Source organism: Artemia franciscana, chromosome 7, assembly GCF_032884065.1.
Source record: "Artemia franciscana chromosome 7, ASM3288406v1, whole genome shotgun sequence".
Classification (NCBI taxonomy): domain Eukaryota; kingdom Metazoa; phylum Arthropoda; class Branchiopoda; order Anostraca; family Artemiidae; genus Artemia; species Artemia franciscana.
This window is the reverse complement of record NC_088869.1, coordinates 50,655,945-50,677,260: the sequence shown is the minus strand read 5'-3', so window position 1 is coordinate 50,677,260 and position 21,316 is coordinate 50,655,945. Positions and strand designations below refer to the sequence as shown.

Below are 21,316 nucleotides of genomic sequence, written 5' to 3'. Positions count from 1 at the left end.
AAGAAGTCACCAGTAGTGCGTTGACCCTGATGTTCCTTCTTAAAAGTTTTCTGGCGACAGAATTCAATACGGGCAAGGTTATGAAAAGCAACTCATCTCTTCAGTTCTGGCCAAGATGAATTTTGACAATGAAAAGTTGTATGGCAACCTACACAACAAGCTGTTAGCTCAGACAGCCTTGGTGGGTACAAAGCTAAAAATAAATACTACGTACGCACAAAAAACTTACGTTTTATAGTCGTGTTTTACAAGTTCGCAATATTTGCAAACCGTGTATTTAACATAATTAGATAGTCAGAATAGCGAGAAACCGTTAGAACTAAACAAAAATTTGTTTTGTTATAACTAAACAAAAAGTCCAAAAGACCTAGTTACTTTTTGCAGTGAATTTTAGACAAAAGAAGAAGGAAGCTTTTTTTCAACCGTAGCAATTAATTTTTAATTTCCTCTTCATACAATAATTTTCATAATAAGATTTTCATAAGAAAACACGACAAATACTCCAATTTCGTTTCTAAGAATAGATCAGTAAAAAGAACACCCACGTTTTACACTAAATTCGTCTTTAAATTTATTCATAGAAGAAGATACAAAAAATTTCACTTTCACACTTCAGAAACTATGAAAATATCACTATGCCACAGCCAAAACATTAGTATTGAGTAAAAAAAAAAATATCAGTGATTTCTCCACAGCTGATCCATAGGCCTAGCTTCCAATAATTGCAGAAGGTGATTTGGTCGAGTTTCAACAAGTTTTCCGTGGTGAACCATAAGGGTTAGAAGCTTCCGTAGCTTATGCGACTCAGTTCGTATCTATATTTTAGGTCAAGGAAAAATGTGATTGCTAGAGATATTTTCGAAAATGAAATATGTTTTATAGCTTTGTCTTGATTAGAGCACTTCATAACTTTAATTGACGAATAACAATGATAACAATCCCACACTTTTTGGCCGCAATGTTATTACAGAAAATAGCACTAATAACATTATTAGTAGAACCCTGTTCTATTCTTCTCATTGATCTTATAATCGAAACAAGAAAGACAGGCTCGGAATAGCTATGGATTTTAGAGAGAGGAATGATTGGTCTCTTCTAATTGTCTTTCATCTACTAATAAGGTGACTGATAAAAGAGAGGAAGGCGTGGTCTCATGAATTCGGACAAGGCAAAATCTGCTCTACCAAATTTGTGTATAAGCTTCCTTTGGTGTAGACTCCTTATGAACCTTTTGCACCAGTTTAGACGGGACTCTTGTAGAAGTTATTAGCTTGACTTAAAATAGCGTGTCAAAAATGAGGTTGCTGAAATTACTCATATGTCTTGCTCATTTTTGACACTTAATGAATTTCAATATGTAAAACATAATAAATCTCGTTCTGAAGATATATTCCGATAATATTCTCGAATATATTCCGATATATTCTCGTTCCGATAATAAATCTTCTCGTTCTGAAAATGTTAAATGTTGCCTGGATGCATTAGGATTCGTTTAACAAAATTTTTAACTTCAGAGTTTAAAAATCTAAACACTACCTGTAATTTCTTTTTTACCATTATCAGCATTTACCGCAAAAAAGAAGAAATAATTTCTTTGTATTAAAGCAAAGAGCGACGCTGAAACATAATACGGGCACAAATTATAGTAAAAATAGAAAGGTTACCACCCCCTTAGTTGGATTTAACGTGAAGAGTAGGGAGTAGACAAGGACCATTAGCCTTTTAGCCACATATGGTGTTCTCCGTTTGTTCAAAAAAGCTTGTGTGCTTTATACTTCATAAACCCTGATGAAAAAAAAACACGAAGAATAAAAAAAGTCAAATAAGTATCATCCATGACAATCCCCCTTGGAGACGGGGGAAAGGGGCGGATCTTTCCCAACCGATGACTAAAACGCCTATGTAATGAACAGTTTTCAAGTTTTATTTTATCTTGATGGTGCAGTTTTCACGAACATTGCAGCGTTTTCGGTGGTACTTTTCCTCTTTTTACATTTACGTAAATTCTATCACTTCAATAAAATAATGAATCACAAATACTTGGAAGAAGCAGAATAAGTAAGTCCTTAAGGGGTATATATTGTTCATAAACACTCTTTTTTGCGTTTTAGTTATTTTTGAAGTGACTGCTCGGTATACCGACTGCTCTTTACTTAGAACTCATTACCATAATCAATTGAACTTCGGAAAAAGCCAAGAAAATAAGATAACAATCTATTTTGAAACATTTCTGCTATTAGTTAATGTTATAAGGCAAAGAAATAATCTTGCTCGATGAAACTTAAACAAATAGGTTTTTCCTGGAAAGTAAAAGGTGAATTTAAAGCATAACAGAAACAAAAATTAGAATGAAAAGCAATGCTGAAAAAACACAAATAATAACAAACAAGAATAGTATCCGGGTGCCTACACATTTTTACTAAAAAAATTTTATGAATTCTCTGTCTTAAACGGCGGACTTATACAATTCGAGGTTCGTGTTCATTTGTGTCCTTTTATCGTGTTACACCCAAAGGAGGCCCATTATTTGCACTTTCCGATCGTCATAACCAAAAGGTAATACTTAAAATTCGATCAGATTTTATATGGAGCTGTTGGCACACGAAGGCATTGCCTCCAACCATTATATGGAAAAAATCACTCTTAATAAGAGTAGTTTAACGCGTAGACCACGATTATTATCAGGATCGACACAAGCAAAATATAGCAAATTACAAACCCTTTGAAATGATCGATACAAAAGCACAACAATACAAGACAGAAAAAAAAATTGTGGATTTCCTGAAATATGAATCAAAGAGGATGCATTGTCAGTTTTTAAGGCCTCAAATATGATCAACTAAAGCTTTCAACCCTCTCGGTGAATGAATCTTGTGATATTGATAATTTAAGATGCTTCGATACTAATAATTTAAGATGCTTCTGCTGGTTGATAGAATCTCAACTCAAGGTATTTTGATCTAAAGCTTATTTTCAGTTGATGACTATATTAGAAAATATATTTTCTCGACACTGGTAAAAAGTCCAAGCTAAAGGAACAACAAAAGAAAAAATAACCAGGTCTACTAACTTATCGAGAGAGCGAGTTGGCTACAATGCTGCATACTTTTGAGCTAGAAACAAAAACAAGCTGATACACCAGCCCGATGGCTACACATTCACCTTCAATCACAGAGACAGGAAATTTTAAGAAATACCACAACCTAATTTTCAATAGCATGTCCGAATTTCAATATAATACCTAATTACTACATTACCTAATCAAAATAGCATCAACTACTTTTAAAACTTAAAATTAATACCTAGTTTGTCTAATTTTAATAAAAACCAGGTGAGTTTAACCAGGCATTACTCAGCAGTAAAAAGGATACACATCGCTCAGTCTGAAAAAAAAGGAAAAAACAATCAGTAGAAAATAAACAATGATAGCGCATAGCACATAACTATGCTATACACAAACACATTTACAATGCTAAACACAATGATATTACATAATTATTTCCTATGTGGCCGCAATTAGTGGCAGTAACTATGGGAGCACTCTTTACGTGGCAGTAAACACTAGAACAGTTCTTATCTCGCATATTAAATAGTGAGAAATTAGCACGCTAGACATGAGACTGTTTATCTAAGAGAACAGGGGGTTCGAGTCCTGATGTATCTGGTTATTTTGTTTGAACGGGATCAGTGATGTGACTATGTAAGCTCAGCCAGAGTCGACCCAGCTCTAAATGGGTACCCGGGGAAACCTGGGAAAGGCAAACAGGAAGGGTGTGCGAAAATACAAGATGCCTGCCCCCCCCCACTGAACTCCCTAGCTAAAGGGCCATGAAATGGATCAGCGCTACCGGTAGGGATTCTAAGAAACCCAATGCCGTTTTAATTACCTTTTTTCTTTTTTTACCTATATTAAATAGTGCAAGTTAGAAAAAACATTGTTTATAAAGAATTGAGCATAATAAATGCTAAATAAAATTTCTGTTTTTTTATTAATATATAACTAAAAACATGTCAGCACTTCTTAGACCTATAAAGCTTAAATGAACCCAATTGAATTTGAAATAAAAGGTTAACTCGAAACGTCAGTGAGCTTTCATAAGGGTAACAGATGAAAGAATTCATTTAATTCTCTAAAATTGGTCCCATTCAGAATTCTTTAACCTATTTTATTAATAAAGTCCTTGCATTGTTGAATATTTTCCAGGTAACTATTATATTTATCATAAAATTATTTCTTATCTTTATATAAATTCGAATTGGGCGTCAGTTTTGTGCACCATACAAAGAAGCTTTTCAACTTGCTTTTTCAGGCGTTTAGCCGTATCCTATACACGTTCTTGCCACACGGAGGAATTTCCTGCAGGTTGTTCTTTTTAGCATGTTGTGTACTTTTGTATTCACTCCGTTCGATTTTTTTTACAGCTTTGTCTTTCTTGAACAGTAATTTTTCTTTTCTTTTTACATTTTGCTTTTCCAATTTGATACAGATTTTCAGCTTCGATATAGATGGACCTTGGCTTACTTTGACTTGACTTAAAGCACCTGCTGGTGGTACAGCGTAGAGAGAGAGATGTGACTCTTCGCCTCCATTCCGAACGGTCCTGCGCAAGCGTGACTGCCTCTTGGGCAGCGTGACTGCCTTCCACAAGGGCGCTTCCAGCCATGTTCAGGGGGATCAAAATTGAAAAGTGTGCTGTCGGGTGCTTCTGCTGGCATACGAATTAAGCGGCCTAACCATCGTAGGATATAGCTGGGCCGTAGTGACATAATTATTTCTATACAAGCTTTATGTATATTATTTCTTTTCGTGTGGAATAAAGGTAACGAAACTGGCCATTTCTCTGTTCTTGTTACATTTTGCTTTCCAGTTAAGAAAAGATTCCCGGCGTAAAATCAAAATATCCAGAGTATGGTTTACCCAGTTTTACATTTTTTGTCATTACATTGGAATTTTCTAGCTGTTTCTTTTATTATTTTTAGTTTAACCAAACTGAAAACAGATCTATTTGCACAAATTTTGATTAAATTATTGCACAGCCCCCTGACCAATATTTTTAGATTAAATTACGAAGACAAAGAAAACTAAATAAATTGCTGCTTAAAATATTCTTGAAATTATGTTACATTGATCTAAATTGAAAGTATAGTATTTGTCTTAGCACTGCCAGGAATAGTTATAGATACCTAATATACAAAATATAAACTTACGCTAAATGTGAACTTTCTTTTTGAACATTTCTAGGAATAGTAGGGATTTATCAAATTTTTTTTCAATTGCAACTTTGCAAAGAGTTTTTAAACAAATACAGCCGAAGCTTTTATTTTTTCACATTGGTCAGTATCACAGCATGTAAATCCACATTAAATTTAGGGGCCATTCTAAAACCATCATTCGAGCAAATTGTTCTAACTCTTTAACCAGACAATACTATATAAAACCGTAAGTATATAGACAATAAAATATCAGTAGCAATTTTTTTTTCAATACTAACTACAGTTAACAGAATTAGAAAGACATATGTCAAACTGAAAAAAAAAGACGAGTGTGCACAGCTTTGTTGGCCTCAAGCCATGCTGCTGCTGCTTTGTGCTGCGGGAGTTGCTAACAGTAGTAGTTGCAGTTGTTTGGCATTTTCTATGTTTTAAAAGGGGACCAGAGGTTGGAACCATTTCGAGTACCATGTAAAAAAAACTATCGGTAATACCAAAAGGTCCAATTAAAGACATACTTTTGTGAAGCTATGTTTTCTATATTTTTTTTTCTTTCTAAGTTAAAGTAAATAAAGGCACGCCCGAAAAATGACCCCACTACTACTAAGACCTCACTGCCACGCCAATCTGCCAGAACTTTTACTTTTGCCAATACTTTTGCAAATACTCCTAAATCCCATTCTATTCAAAGCGTCACTCTTTATCCCCTCCCATTTAGTTTCAATTTTTTAAGTCTTAAGGTTAAGGCTCCAAAGTCTTAAGGTGAAAAAAAAAAAAAAAAAGAACAACTTCTCGTTCAAATTGAACAGCCTTTGCATTATGAGCAGTCTTTCTTAAAGAATTGTGACAAAAAGTCAAACTTTTAGGGTAGAGAACGAAAGTTGAGGAAGGGCCAGTCTCCACCATTTACGGAATAATTTCTGTTCGTTTTAAGTTTCAATGTTGCGCCTTACTTTCCGCTGAAAAAATTTGGTGTAGGAAAAGAAAACGGTAATGGCTACAGACTACTGCGATTTTGTAGGTATAACAATCTAGTTATAACCAATATAGTATTTGGTTATTACATGTCCCATAAGTTAATATGGTATTCATATGATGGTAAGACAACCAACATTATTGATTATGGCATCGTAAACCGAAGACTGACAGGATCAATACAAGATACTAGTGTATATAGGAGTCGTGTTGTGGATGTTAAAAGTAAAGATCACCATGTGGTAGTGTCTAGGGTTAATTTAAGTTGAAATTTCGGAAAGGTAATAACCTTTCGGGAAGCTATGACGTTGGGAGACTCCATAGATGAGAATTTGAGAGAAAATCTCCAGGAACAGTGGAATACTGCAATGGAAAGTTAAAAATTTGACAACGTAGACGATGAATCGAATAATTTTAGGAAATAATTTGTGAAGTTGCTGATGGTGTCTTAGGAAAGAAAGTGAGGAACGCAGGTAGGAATATTTGTGAAAATACTTTATGTTTAATAGAGAGGAGAAGGGACTTCTACAAGAACTATCTGAGTGATAGATCATATGAAAATAAGAGGAATGTAAAGATATCAGCTAAGGAAGTACGAAGTAGACACCCTGGATAAAAGTAACAAGGATCTAGAAGATGCAGCTAGAGACGTAACGGTAAAATATTGTATTGGCATGTTAATAAACTGATAGGAAGTAATCAATTTGGACTTGTCCGAGTTAAAGGCAGGAGCGGGGCCACGAATTATGTTACATTTTGACAATGTGCTAAACCGGGACAGAGTTACAAGAAAAGATATAGAAGAAAATGAAAAAGTTTGTGACACCTTGGATGTGAAGGAAGATTTATTTTGTGATGAAGAACTAGTGACAGTACTATAAGATTAAATGAATAAAAAAAAAACCAGGTGTTGATAGTATGGTATATGAGTTTCTTAAATATGGTAGCTCTGAGGTAGGTATAAGTTACGAAGGATTATGAATATGATTTTTGAAAAAGGGGAAGTACCTAGCAATTTTAATAACACCATCATTAAATCCCTGTATAAGAAAGCTGATAAAAGTGATTGTTGTATTTACAGCAGCATTAGCCTGGTTTCTGTAGGTAGCAAATTGCTCTGTATAATGATACTTTTTAGACTTAGAGATGCCATAGACATAGTTTTAAGAGAAGAACAGTACGGTTATAGGAAGGATAATGGAAGTGTCGACCATATTTACACTCTTAGGTTCATAACTGCTTAGTGCCCGAGTCATCAAACAATTTTAGTCCTCAGTTTTATAGAATACTAGCTGTTGGGGTGGCGCTTCGCGCCACCCCAACACCTAGTTGGTGGGGCGCTTCGCACCCCCCCAAGCCCCCCCCGCGCGCGTAAGTCGTTACGCGCCATATTAGTTACGCGCCATTGTAGTTGTGTCCCTGTGTCCCACCTGTGAATATAGATAGATTTATATATGTGTTTCAAACTACGTAAAAATTGCGAATATACAACATTTTTGGCTTTCCCACTACTGGGGAGCTTTCCGTTTCCAATTGCCAGCAATTGATCTGAAAATGTTTGACCAGAGTCATCGTTTTGCAATCGGACACGCATATTTGTAGTTAATTTTAATATTTTTACGTGTGCCCATAAATTAGAATTTTTCAGGCAAGCATTCATTTCGTCTGCAGGAGTTAAACTACGTAAAAATTGCGAATATACAACATTTTTGGCTTTCCCATTGTCTGTGCATATACAAAGCCGTATGTACTAATAATGACGTCATATGCAAACGCTCTTTTTACAAACAAACAAACATGCATACACACAACTCGTTTTTATATAGATAGATAGATAGATAGATACAATACAAATTAACTGCGTAAAACTTGCGAATATACAACATTCTTCGCTGTCCAATTGTCGCTGCATATAAATAGATTGTCAGGTTTACCGACCCTCGAACATGCAACGCACAATTGTCCATGGGAAAAACAATCAGTATTAAGATCTATACCACATTTTTCTAATGATTGACCTTGAGCTTTGTTAATGGTGATTGCAAATGCTAATCGAATTGGGAATTGCAATCTTTTAAATTGAAAAGGCAGATCCGTTGGAATCATGGGAATGCGAGGAATAAGACCAGCCTCATCCTCAAAAGGCCCTGTCAAGATTGTGGCCTCTATTAGGTTTTCCATTGTTTTTTTTTACGGCAAGTCGCGTGCCATTGAAAAGCTTTGGTGGGTTGATATTTCTTAAAAGTATTATTGGTACGCCTATTTTTAGTTGTAGCACGTGTGATGGAAACCCTGAAAGATCTATGGAATTTAAAAATTCAGATGGATAATTAACCGCTTCATTTGGTTCCAAAACTGTGTCGACTGACTTGTAAAGGAATGCCTGGTCTCGAATCTTGGTCACAACAATATTGTTGATTTCGTGGACGTCTATATTTTTGGGTGCGAGAATCGCTCTTTCACTTAGCCATTTATTATTTTTATAATTTTTTAGAATATTCGGAAATACTTTTTCAATCAATTCATTTTTGGACGTCACTAAATTACAGAAATCAGCAGGTAGTTGTATACGTCCTGAAATTGAGTCTATCGTATCATAAATGTCTTTTTGTTCCGACGTTAACTTGGAAATGTTATTTTGTACATACGACAATAGATCACTCGTACTGTAACTTTGTTCACGATCCAATTCTACACATGTCGAAACAGCAGCGATACGGTTAGGTGAAGGCATTCCCAAATCCTGAAGAGGTTTGTTTGCCATACTTACGCACAAATCTTCTATAATAACTAAAGTGTAGTTATAAATTTCTGATGTAAAATCAAAAGTCATATCTGACGTCTCTAACTGTTTTCGATGGAGTATATCTTCGGACATTTTTGACTTATATTTTTGCCATAACTCTGTAGGAGCTGATGGAGAGCAAGTTGTTAAAATGATGCCAAACAATGCACGAATTTGACTTGGGGTTGACGTTTCGCACGCGTCATTGATGCAGTTATCCCAGTGTTGGTCATTCTCCAATAAATTCAGAGCTTGGCATGCACTACGGTAAGTGTCATGTATAGTACCGTTTACAGTTCTCAAATACTCAAAGGATGTCGGACCGGGTACATTCACCAAAAGCAGGCGTAGAAAGAAGCATTCATGTTGATTGGGGTGAACGGTGTTGAGTCTTCCTATCGTGGTATCTTTGAAGATGGTAGGTTGGCCGTCGACTGACTTACCCTGTTTTCGACGTTCAAATACTTTATTTTTAGTATTCCACGTGTAATACGAAGGCACTTCAGTATACAGCAGTTTTTTTTGCAAAAGAATCATTTTTGCAAAGCGAAAAAAAGCTGTTAATTTTGTATCCGGTGGATTCAGGGCTCTTTGTTGCACGTTGGTTTCCGAGAAATAAACACGTTGACCATTCTGTAAATGTACCGCTAAGTGAACAACAGCTGGACTACGTTCATGTATCGGAAATGAAAGAATTCGCCAAACAGCTTCATTACTGCTTATGTATCTTCCAGCCTGATATTGTACGATTTCGTCGAAATCTTTGATTTCGGGCTGCAAGCCAAAAACTGCCATGTCACTGCCTTTGTTGACGTATTTACATATGTATTTGATTGCCTTTACGGAGTTACAGTATTCAACGTTTATGTGTGCATTAAATGTTTTTGATAATAATGGGGAATATGGAACAACCCACTGGTTATCTACTTCGATGGTGGTACCGTTGCCATTGTAGGTTCCTCAGTCATTTTACAATTAGAAATTTCTCTTTCAACAGTCTTCTTAGAATTAAAAATTTGTCTTTAAACGATATTCTTAAATACCTGTGTCCTGGTCGTCATTTATATTCCCTGTGTCCCGGTCGTCATTTGTGTCCCGGTATCCCAGTCTGTAATTTCTCTTTGAGTGTCCCGGTCGTTATTTATATTCCCTCTGTCCCGGTCGTCATTTGTGTCCCGGTCTTTAATTTCTCTTTGAGTGTTTTTTCTTTTTAGTGTTTTTTAGTTTTTTACATTTTTTCTTTTTCTTCTTTATTTTTCAGCTTCACTATGAAATACATATCGCCGAACCTTTGTTTTTTTAACTAAAATCTGGTAGGCATTGATGACCTTATCCAAGTCAAAATCCCAAACCCAATCATCATCGCTATCATTTTCAGTTTTGATATGTTTTGACTCTCGCTGTCCAGGTGGATCTTCATCTAACTGCGCGGTTTTGCGTTCTTTAGCCTCAAGCCTGTTTCCTTGCTGTTCTTTTGATTCCTCGGCACGCTTTCTTTTCTGACTTTCTCTATCAGCAGCAAGTTTTTTGGCATAGACTCTTTGAGCATCTTCATTGGCTTTTGCCATTGTAAGTTCATCAGTCATTTTAAACTTAAACATTAATAGATTTCTACGTGAACATATATGTCTTAAATATCTTTAATGACGTCACCGTCATAGCAAAAATGACGACAACTAACTTCATGACGTCAGTCGACACAGAAACATGACGTCACCTGATCCACAGACAGACAACTTATTTATATATATATAGAAGATAGATGAGCAACCGTTCGATTCAGGTGATAGAAGAGCTTTAGCGAAGGTCTTATCATCGTATGGTATAATAGACAAATACATTAAATTGATTAGTGCTATGGACGAGAATAACGTTGCTGCGGTTAAGATGGAAAATGAGGTTAGTATTAGTTTTAATATTAGGTTTCGTATTAAATCAAGAGTTAAATATGGTTGTGTTTTATTCCCATTTATATGGAACGTTTTGATTGACTTTGTCTTAAGGAAGACAGGAAAGGCAATGGGAGAACACGAATCAAAGTGGGAGGAGGACTTATATTATGCTGATGATTTAATCATCCTTGATGAAAGTGTGAGCAGAACGAATGAGCTTTTAGAGATTTAGCGAGTCGCTAGGGCTAGGTATAAGTGAAGATGAAAAGTTGAGGTTGGGTAACGAAAAGATCGACCAAGTGGCCAGTTTCGCTTACCTTGGAAGCATCATAGGCAGCATAAAAGTAAAGAGCGAGGTGGACACAATTTATTATTATTTTTTTTCTTTTTGTTTAGACCAGGGAACTTTGTATCAAAGGAGCTATCGTAGAAACTTCAGATAGGGCTCATTCGAAAGGAAATTGAACGGACTAGTGCCCTTTATATTAGTCAAAAGTGATTGGAGGGCAACTAACCCCCCTTCCACGCCCACCCATTCCCCAAATACATCCAATCGAAATTTTGAGATAGTCATTTTGTTCAGCGTAGTTAACTGGTACATAAATTACGTCTTTGAAGAATGACGATCCTCCCCCAGAGCTTTCGGACAAGGCTTGAAAGTTATGCTCTTGGGGCATATAAGATTTTTATAAAAAGGGTGGTCGTATATACTTCATAGACGGCTCACTGGATTGGTAATCAGAAGTTCTAGTGCCCTTTTTAGAATTCAAAATGATCAGAACGGATACCATTGACATGTAGTATTTTCCCGAAACGCATCAGATAGAAATTATGAGATGGTCACTTGTTGTCATAAAAACTTCGAAAAAGGCTCATTCGATTGGAAATTGAAAGAGTTAGTGCCCTTTTCAATAATCAAAAGTAATTGGAGGGCAACAAGAAACCCCACGTCCATCAGTTCCCAAAACACATCTAACCAAAATTCTGAATAGCCATTTTGTTCAGCGTAGTTGAAATCTATAGGAATTATGTCTTAGAGGATGAAAACCACCCATACCCCCACAATCCTCATCGCAAGGGTTGTAAGTTATGCCCCAAGGGCAAATAAGGTTTTATGGAAAGGGCGATTGTATAAACTCCGGAGGGGGCTAACTGGATCGAAAATTAGATGTTGTAGTGCCCTTTTTAAGAGTCAATGTGATCAGGAGCAGCCACCCCCCCCCCCCCAAGTTGTATTTTCCTCAAATGCATCAAATAGAAATTTTGAGATAGCCATTTGTTCAAAAATAGTTCAAAGACCACATAGTAAGGCCTTTGAGTTTAACAGAATCCCCCATAGTATGAGGGTAAGGGTTGTATATTATGCCCCAGGGGCATATAAGGTTTTTTTATGGAAGAGGTGGTAGTGTAAACTCTAAAAGAGCCTTATTTCATTGGAAATGTATAGTTCCAGTTCCCTTTTAAGAGTCAGCATGATGGAGAGCAACTAGCATGATGGAGAGCAATTGTGAGATGACTATTTTGTTACCAATAGTCCAAAAATCACATAACAATGTCTTTGGGTGGATACAATTATCCAAAGCCCATGAGCAAGGGTAGTAAACTATACCAAGGGGCATTTGAGATTTTTATGGAAAGGGTGGTTGGATAAACTTTGGATTGGACGGAGCTCAGTTGATTGGAAGTTGGAAGTTTTAGTGCCCTTTTCAAGAGTAAAAAGTGAATGGAGAGCAATCAGCCCCCACCAAGTCTATCATTCCCCAACATACATCCGATCGCAATTTCAAGGGATTTATTTTGTTCAGCATTGTTGAAGTGGCCAGTAATTATGTCTTTGGTAGTGCTGTAAAATTACCGTAATATAAAAAGTCGGTAAGTAAAATAAGGTTAAATTGGCAAAATACGAGGAGGAATATTTCGGAGGGGTGGGGGGAGGGGTTTAAACACCAGCTCCCGAAGAAAAGATGACATAAAAAAAGATTTCTCTGATATGTGAAATTTAAAATAAAAATGAGGATATTGATTCTGCTTTGGCCCTCTGCATTGCTTAAAATCCATATCATGTAGCTTTTGAGGCAACATTAATATTTGAAGCAAATGGCTTCACACATTCTTTTAGGAAGGCAATAGAAAAAAAAAAATCCATAAATAGAAACATTGCTTTAAATAGAGATACTGGAGATATTCCTACAAACCCAATTTACAATAAAGGATTAAACGTCTAAAGGATTCAAATAGTATGTTTCTTCAGTTTAAATTAAGATCATGTGACCACACTTTTAATCAAAACTAAGTCAGTAGACAAGCTAAGTAAATCACTGAGCAGAGAATGCTTGCCCAAAGTAATTGGTGAGTAGTCTTTCCTTTATTCTGGCTTGTTTTTTTTTTTTTTGTTTTTTTGTGTGTGGTTCAGTCTTCCTTCTGCTTAGTTAGAGCTAATTCAAAAGTTTAGGTTTCCTTCTTTTTTTAGCACTTTTCTTTAAGATGGCCAGGCGGAAGTCCCAGGCGAAATATCTGCCTCTATCATTTTCGCTTCTTTTCTTAACTGGCTAATATTACCCTCATTTTTCTCGGCTATTCAATTTATTGTATCTTTTTTGTCACACTTTAATCCTGCTTGTAGCCCTTTCTATCTTTAACAGTTCACAGAACTAATGTAATTTTACTTTACAAAAAAAGGACAGACGGCCTTTTAAACCAAACAGCTATAGACAAAACAAAATCATACTCGATCCCTTTTTGAATCACTTGAAAAGGATCACTAGAATTAACACAAAAAGGATTTACAAAAATGAATCATTCCCAAATTTCAGATTAGAAAGCAACATATGCATTTAGACCCTACCAAAAAACTACTACAAATAACAGTTTAGTTGAAATCAGCAGCGTCAATGCAAAAAGAAATTAGGGTAGGGGAAGGTGAAAATGTACTTTTCAAATGCAAGTGGGGGAGCTGCACACTTGTCGTTTTCAATCATTTCAATGAAAGTATAAAAAAAAGGCATTTTAATGAAAAACCCTCCCAAAAAAATTATTTTCAAAATATTGGGGGGGGGGAGGATTTATTATTATAATAGACACCACTGGTTTAAAGTTTCTTATAATTACAAGTCAATTAATTAAGTGATCCTTAACTACTCAAGCTGAATGACCAATTTATTTACAAGCAAAAGGGCAAGAATAGAAGAAAACTTACTCCATGGTTAAACAAGTGAACAAGCATATCTTTAATAACATGTAAGAAGTGTTTTCCCTCTCCACTTGACATCCCACGTGATGTATACACTACAAGCCTTAGAGAATGATAGTGCTCTGTGTGCACTTTGAGGTCATGCTCTTGTAAAATCTAGAACAAAGATTAATTTTATACACATACAAAAAACATAGAGAGTAAGTCCATACACCCTTCCCTCTATTACAAGGACACTTTAAGAAAACTTCTTAAGACACCAATTTTTTAAATTTGGCATCAAATAAAGGTTGTATTTTTGCTAGTGGTGTGCTACCTTTTCACCGGTACTACTGTATCAGCATGCTTCCTAACATCAGAAGATCAAAATTTTTTCGGTGGGAGGCTAAGTTTTAAGCTACCTTTTTTTGGGATACTGGTAGGTGAATCTACTGGTGAAATCTACTTTTGGACAACTAAAAAATAGTCAACAAATGTTTTTTTTTTTTTTATTCTCTAGTACAGGTACCTTACAATGGTTACTTTTTATTTATTTAGATAACCTTATTACAAAGGGGTAGGGGGAAGAGGACTAGAAAAGTGACCAAATACATTATCAATTTGATCTTTTTTTTAAGTTGTCTAATGCTATTAATTAAATTTATTTCTAGGTAAACCTTCAATTTTATGCACAATGGAGGAAATAAAAGGGGCTTTATATTCAGGCTAATTTATAAGCAAGAAAACATCAAAATCTTAATGGGGATACAAGTCCTAATCTTTCTCTGTTTATGTGTTTGTGTTATTAATGTCAAAACTTAAATCCACAGCTAAATTGCTATTACGGGTACTTCTACTGTTTTGGTATAGGCTGAACTAATTTTGAAGGAGGAGGATTATGGTGATGAAAAATACCTTCTAATATTACATATTGGAAAATAACATTGCAAATGATCGTTAGCATAAAGCTTACAAAACCATACAGGTATCACATTACCAAAATAGGCTTTGAAGCAGAAAAATAAATCATGATTTTTGAAAGATAAAAATTTACAAATGAAAACATACAGTTGGCACAAATGTAGTTTAGCAGATTAAACAAGTCCTTGCAGATGTTACTGCATCTGAATTATTATCAAACTTAAAAAAGAACATTCTTACACCCTTCCCTGGGTTCATTTGATTAGAAAATAATCACAATAAGTCAAATATTAATACTAATCAAACCAAGTTAGAATATTAATGGTGGTGATTTTGTTTCAAAGCTGTTTATGATTTGTGATCTTTGCAGATAATTTCAGGTTGTTTGCTAGCAGAAATACTTGGTTTCACATTTGAGAAGTAGTGGGCTTAGCTTTGATGATTATTTAGTGCATTGTTCAGTACCAACAAAATGTAAAAGTTCTGGGGTTAGACCCACAGGCAGTCTAGCAACTTTTGTGTCAGATAATCTTAGGCCTAGTCTATTTGATGTGTCTGATTATTTTCTAGCTGTTTGAATTGAAAGTTGTTTTTTTTAGTTGAAAATGTTTATTTGCCTACTAATTACAGGGATGATAATTGAGAGCCATCATTTGCAGTAGCTGAGGATATTTTAGGTAAAATTTGTCCTCAGACAGTGCTTCCTCTTAGTCTTTGGTCAGCTCCTCCTCAAGGTTTGCCCCTTATTGTGTCCTATTTCACTATCAACTTTCCGATTAGCTGCCTCTTGTGACTTCTCTCTCCCTGGCTTCAAATTTTCTTGGGTCCTCCATTAAGATATTTATTGTATAGAAGTTTGGCATGCTCTCCTGTGCGTAGAAATGGCTGCAGTGCCAGGCAGATGAGCTTATGTTGGACTTGTTTCAAAATCGTCTGATAGTGTGACACTTTTACAAGGTTGTGCTTCGGCTAAGTTTTGGCTGAGTTTGTGAAACCAATTAGGCCACCCCCATAGTGGCGTTGTTAATTGTGTTTGCTTACATACTAAAACAAAATTTACTTGGGAATTAACAAGCCATAGAAGGCATCTCATTTCAAAATTTTCATCTAAGTTTGTTGTCAATAGAAATATTATCTGGAAGGTGCTTTGTAAACCTGGTTGCTCCCCATCAGTTCCTACTTCTCATATACAGGATGTAAGAATAGGCAACTTGCATAAAATACAGCCCTTGCCTTAGGAGCTGTTGGGGTTATTTCATGCCTGAAGTTACCTCAAAATTTCGATTGGATGACTTTGTGGATTGAAGGGAGGACAACTAAAAGATGCGTGAGAGGGGACTTGTTGATCTCTAATCACTCTTAACAAGAGTACTAGTACTTTCAGTTTCCAATACCCCTGCAAAGTTTCTATGACAAATCCTTCCATACAAAGTGGCTTAGAAAAATAACATCCAATTCCTTCATAGATTCTGAGGGGGACAGGTAGCACTGCTATGATTTGTAAACCTTGATTAGCCTTGAAAAATAACTTTTTTGTTATGTTGTTGATGTTATGACAAATAAAAACATGCTACTTGAAACAAAAACTGTTTTCAGTAAAGCACAAATTAGGCTCTGCTTTGAAAGTCTTAAAGAGAATTAGTCCTACTCCTGTTTGAGGTTATTTCTATTTTATCAAAAGTTTGACAATGTTATTCATTGTAATTTTCCTTGGTTTTTAAGTCTCAATTCTCCATTGATAGGGATTTCTCTATGTTGTAATTTTTTTTAATCTCTTTGTTTTAAATTGGCTTTCATCTATCTCGGAAAGTAGTTGAGAAAGGTGAATGACATTCATGAATAAATCCAGAGCCTTACTGTTCTGCAGGGATAGTATTTTGAAGTACCCATCTCCACCTCTTCTCCCTTTAAAGGGCACTGACCTTTTAAATTTTGTATCATAAAAGTAAAACCTTCAGAAATGCATTGGTATTAGCAGCTCCACAGACAAAAAAAAAACATGTTCACAAATAAAATATAGTACAGTTAGATTCTTTGTTTTGAGCTCTTTCTCAGTATTTTAAATTTGTGATATTGTACATTGCCCCACTCCCTGATCATCTTAGGTATAGAATTAAATAATAGGCTATACTTCTCTATTGATTTTCATTTTTTGATGGTTTGTTGTAAAGGTTTTTGATATTATACTTTTATTAAACCAAGGCACCTATAAATAAAGCATATAAGCAAAAGCAACACCAGCAAATAAACAAAAGCAAGAAAGCAAAAGAAAGCAACATCACATATTACTACAGTTTGTACTTCTCTGTGAACAGGTTTCTTGACCTCTCAAAAGCATTGTGCCTGTCTGATTGTAAAAGAATTAAAATCTGTTGGAAATCAATTATTATTTAAAAATATGGACAACAATGGAAGGAAATATGACCATCTGATTAAAAGAAACATGCTACAAATTATAAATTTGATTGTTTTAGTATTTTAACTTTAAAGATATTCTGGGGCTGGGCCTATGTCTGGGGCCGTCAGAAGGAAGGGGGTATGTCGTTATATATGCAACTGTGATATTTAGTAAGAATATAAAATAAGGAGTCAAATGGTACTAATTTTATTTTGTTAACATTTTTCCTTTTGTGGTCCTACTAATACAGACCATTGTCAATTAATCTATTGCTTATGCAAGGCACAAGGAAAGTGTTTGTAGCCTCATAGCTTTGCTCAATCCTATACTATAAGGTTTTAAAGAATAGACCATCTATTCTTAAATTTGAAGCAATACTACCTTTGTTAGTAATAAAGAGCCAAAAGTTTTAAACTTATTATTTATCAATTTATTTTTTTGAAACTGCTTTATATGGATGGGCTGGCTGTAGGAACCTTGGAAGGGTTTATTTGACTGCCAACTGAAGGTTCTAATGCCCTAGAGTGATAAGAGGTAACCAGACCCCCTCACACCCTTTTCTTCCACCCTCCCCCAAAACAAAACAAAATTTTAAGATAGCTGTTTTGTTCAGAATAGCCTAAAGGTCCAATGTCTATGCCTCCAGGGGTGACATGACCAGCCACAGCGCCTGGGGCAAGGGTTGTAAGTTATGTACTTTAACATTGTTTAGTATTTATGTTGAAAGACTGTATAAAACTATAAGATACTATTTGCATTAAAGTTATCAAAAGGGTGTATCTGCAATTTCATAGGAACAGCTAAGGTGTTTGACTTAAAACCTTAAGTGCTACTACTACTTTGACTACTTGCAACTGCAACATCTCAGGAATAGCTATGCACATTTAGTGTAATCTTTCAGGGAATGATGGGAATTTTTTACAGCCCCTTATTTAAATTTTTTACCAAAGTTTTATTCTCTTTACCCAATTAATTTCCTAGATATTTAATAGGCCTCCATCAAGATCTTTATTCATTTAAATCCTTTTTAATGAACTTCGTTATTCATTTGGCAGCAGGAAATTACAAAAATACCATAACATTAAGTTTAGGTGCATGAATCACAAACAGACAACAACACAACAACACAACAACAGTCACAAACAACAGAGTTTGAATTGTTTCAGATTTATAATTTAGGTCAACAAAAATTTCCAGGAGGGGCAGAGACCAGAATAGTAACATGGTGGGCGGGGGCAAAGGAATATATTTTAGGATAAATTGTCATTGGAATAAGTTCTTTTTTAATATGATTAGAAAAAGACATTCTCAAATAAAAATAGCAAATAATCTTACATAGCCTAGCCTACAAAATAAAACAAAATTCAGCTAAACTCTAAATGGCAAGGATTCCTGGGAAAGGAATCAATCCATTTAATCTATTATATACTTAACTATTATGTATTTATTATCCATTATGTCCAAAACCTGAGTAAATGAAAATCAGCCTCAAGCAAAAATACAAAAAGATTTGTTATCCCCTCTCTAATCCTTGAACTGAAATCCCTTATAACTTCAGACATTAAAAAAAAAATTACAGAATAGCAAAAGAAAAACTAAATTTAAACTGACAATCCAGCTGTCAAAATGACCCTTTGAGAGACTGATATATAATTCCTCTGGATTCACAGGAATAGTTTAGGTGAATACCTTTATTATTAGTGTGGGTAGGAGCAGTAGAGCCCCTTTGATTGCTACAATATTTCTTAATTTAGCACAAAATATTACATTAACTTGCCTACCAGTACAAACCTCACAGAGCCTACCTCACAGAGATAGAGAAGGCAAGGCAAGCTATCATGAACCTTGCCACATTGAAAAATGGTGGTGTGCAGCCAAAGATATTTCAGCACACCATTGCTGGAAAGACTTCAGCATGCCCCTGAAAATTTCTAGTGCTGAATTATTTTCTAAGATTACTGAGAAGAAAATCTAAGACAAAATCCACTATCCAATGGCAAATACAAAAAAATAATGGATTCCCCTTAAAATGATCTTTAATTTACTTGTCAACTATAAACTTCAGACTATCTTTAATTTGTTTCTGTCCTAGCTACTACAATAAAATAATTTCTAATTAAAGTGAGTTTTCACCAGCCATGATATTCTTCAAATACCTTCCTCATAAATGTTTTATTCTTTTGGTTAAACAAATATGTATAAAATCTTTACCCAAACTTCTAAGATCAATAGCATTCAACCTGCTGGCATATGCTACAGCTAACATTAGGTAAGACACACTTTATTTCAAAACTACAAGTACATTACTCCTAAGCGAGAGGACTCAATTGTGAAGCATTGAGAAACCATAGTCACTGTGGCATAGAGAGTGAGGTATTAAGAAGTATCAAACCCCTTATGTAGATTAATTACCATACTGATAATTTAAGTTCTAATGTTGTTCTCTATTTTCAAACAGTTTTCTTTCATTTGATTTCCATTCATTATAACCTACATTTATATTTTATACCCAAGTTTAGCCTTTCATTTATAAGGCTTTGAAACTGAAAAAAAAAACTGGAATAAGTCCTCTTAATATTTTTAAAAGGAGGCCAACTGAGACACAAGGGTTGTCAAACTGAAAACCAAAGCATTTTTAAACCACAAAAAACTTTAGTCTAACAAACAAGGAGTTGAGAAGTTACTCTGTAAATATAACATAGAGTAACTTTGTTTTTTTTTAAAGTTGTTTTTTACTTTCAGTTGAAAGAATCTGTTTTTTTATATTTAATTCTACTTTGTGAAACAGTACGGCTTTATGAACACAATATTTTTGCAAAAGAAGAAATAAAAGTCAATATTTCAATTATTTTCGACAGGTAGCCTAGCAAGATATTGAAAACGTTTTTTCTGAAAGGTAATGAAAAAATAGTAGGCTACACCAAGTAACATAAAACTAGCCTATATAAAAACAAAAAAAAAATTAATTACCTACCAAAAAAAGGACAGAAAAAAACAGCCTAGCCTACTTATCAACAACAATATAGGAACTTCCCAATATAGGAACAATATAGGAACTAGTTTCTTCATTATTGCTTTACTGTCCCAGATTTCCAGGCAGGGTATGGCCCTCACCTAGAGTGCCCATGGAATCTATCTAGTGGTTCTACTCTCTACAAAGAAACATACTAAAACAAAAAAGTAGTAAACTATTCAATTCCTTATTTTATATTCTTTCTAAATTTCATGGCTGCTTTCCTGACAATAGGAGCAAACCATGCTAACCTGTTAGACAGATATTTCTATCCACTATATTATTGTGCATTATTATTTTCTTTTAATTCTAAAACTTTCCTTAGGCTTTATATGGGACCATTGGGGGGGGGGCAAGGGAACTGATTATTATACTTGAAGAGCATAAAAAAGCAAATGAATAGGCTATCCTAGTGTATATTCCTTGTCCCTGTTTCTGTTATGGAGTGTTGTACATATAAGCCAAGAAGCATTAAACTAAAGCTATATATGAGACCATGCCAAGGCATAATTCATTACATCATCTGAAATCTTTTGAAAAGGTTCATTTTGCATATAGTATTGAAGCTTATGGGGTACGACATCAAGGAACTCTGCAAAAATTGGATGACAACCATCATTTCCGTATATTATGAAAGCCTTTATCATTTTTTTTGTTTAATCCTTCGCGGTGTAGAATCCTTCTTGACAACCCTTTCCCTGGAAGATTTAAAATATTTGCTATTTCGGGTGCGTTTGTTTACTTGTCCGATTACTAATCTGATTAATCCAAGCGTTTTTTTAGACACATATGACGTCAGAGGTTAGTCGGATTATCCCCACAAACGCTCAGGATTACTTGTCCGTGGGCTGGCACTTTATAACCCCCAAATAAAAAGATTATAGGCCTTTTTTCGCGTCAACCAGCTGGTTTAACCAATGACAGCTTTGGTTTAACCAGCTTGAATGTTTAA

The 21,316-nt window shown here is 35.0% G+C and overlaps 1 protein-coding gene across 2 annotated transcripts; it reads right to left on the bottom strand.

The window, feature by feature from the left end:
* Positions 1–558: 558 nt before the first annotated feature.
* On the bottom strand, positions 559–21,085 carry LOC136029424 (uncharacterized). Of its 2 annotated transcripts, none has more exons than XM_065707805.1 (4): positions 20,883–21,085; positions 14,060–14,209; positions 3,303–3,383; positions 559–815 (listed from the first exon to the last, which is right to left on the bottom strand). In XM_065707805.1, exons 1-3 carry the CDS (start codon positions 21,009–21,011, stop codon positions 3,318–3,320), a joined length of 345 nt encoding a protein of 114 aa, XP_065563877.1. In that variant the 5' UTR covers positions 21,012–21,085; the 3' UTR covers positions 559–815; positions 3,303–3,317. The 2 variants fall into 2 exon arrangements, with proteins under 2 accessions (XP_065563877.1, XP_065563876.1); XM_065707804.1 differs by having other exon boundaries at positions 3,372–3,383.
* Positions 21,086–21,316: the final 231 nt, after the last annotated feature.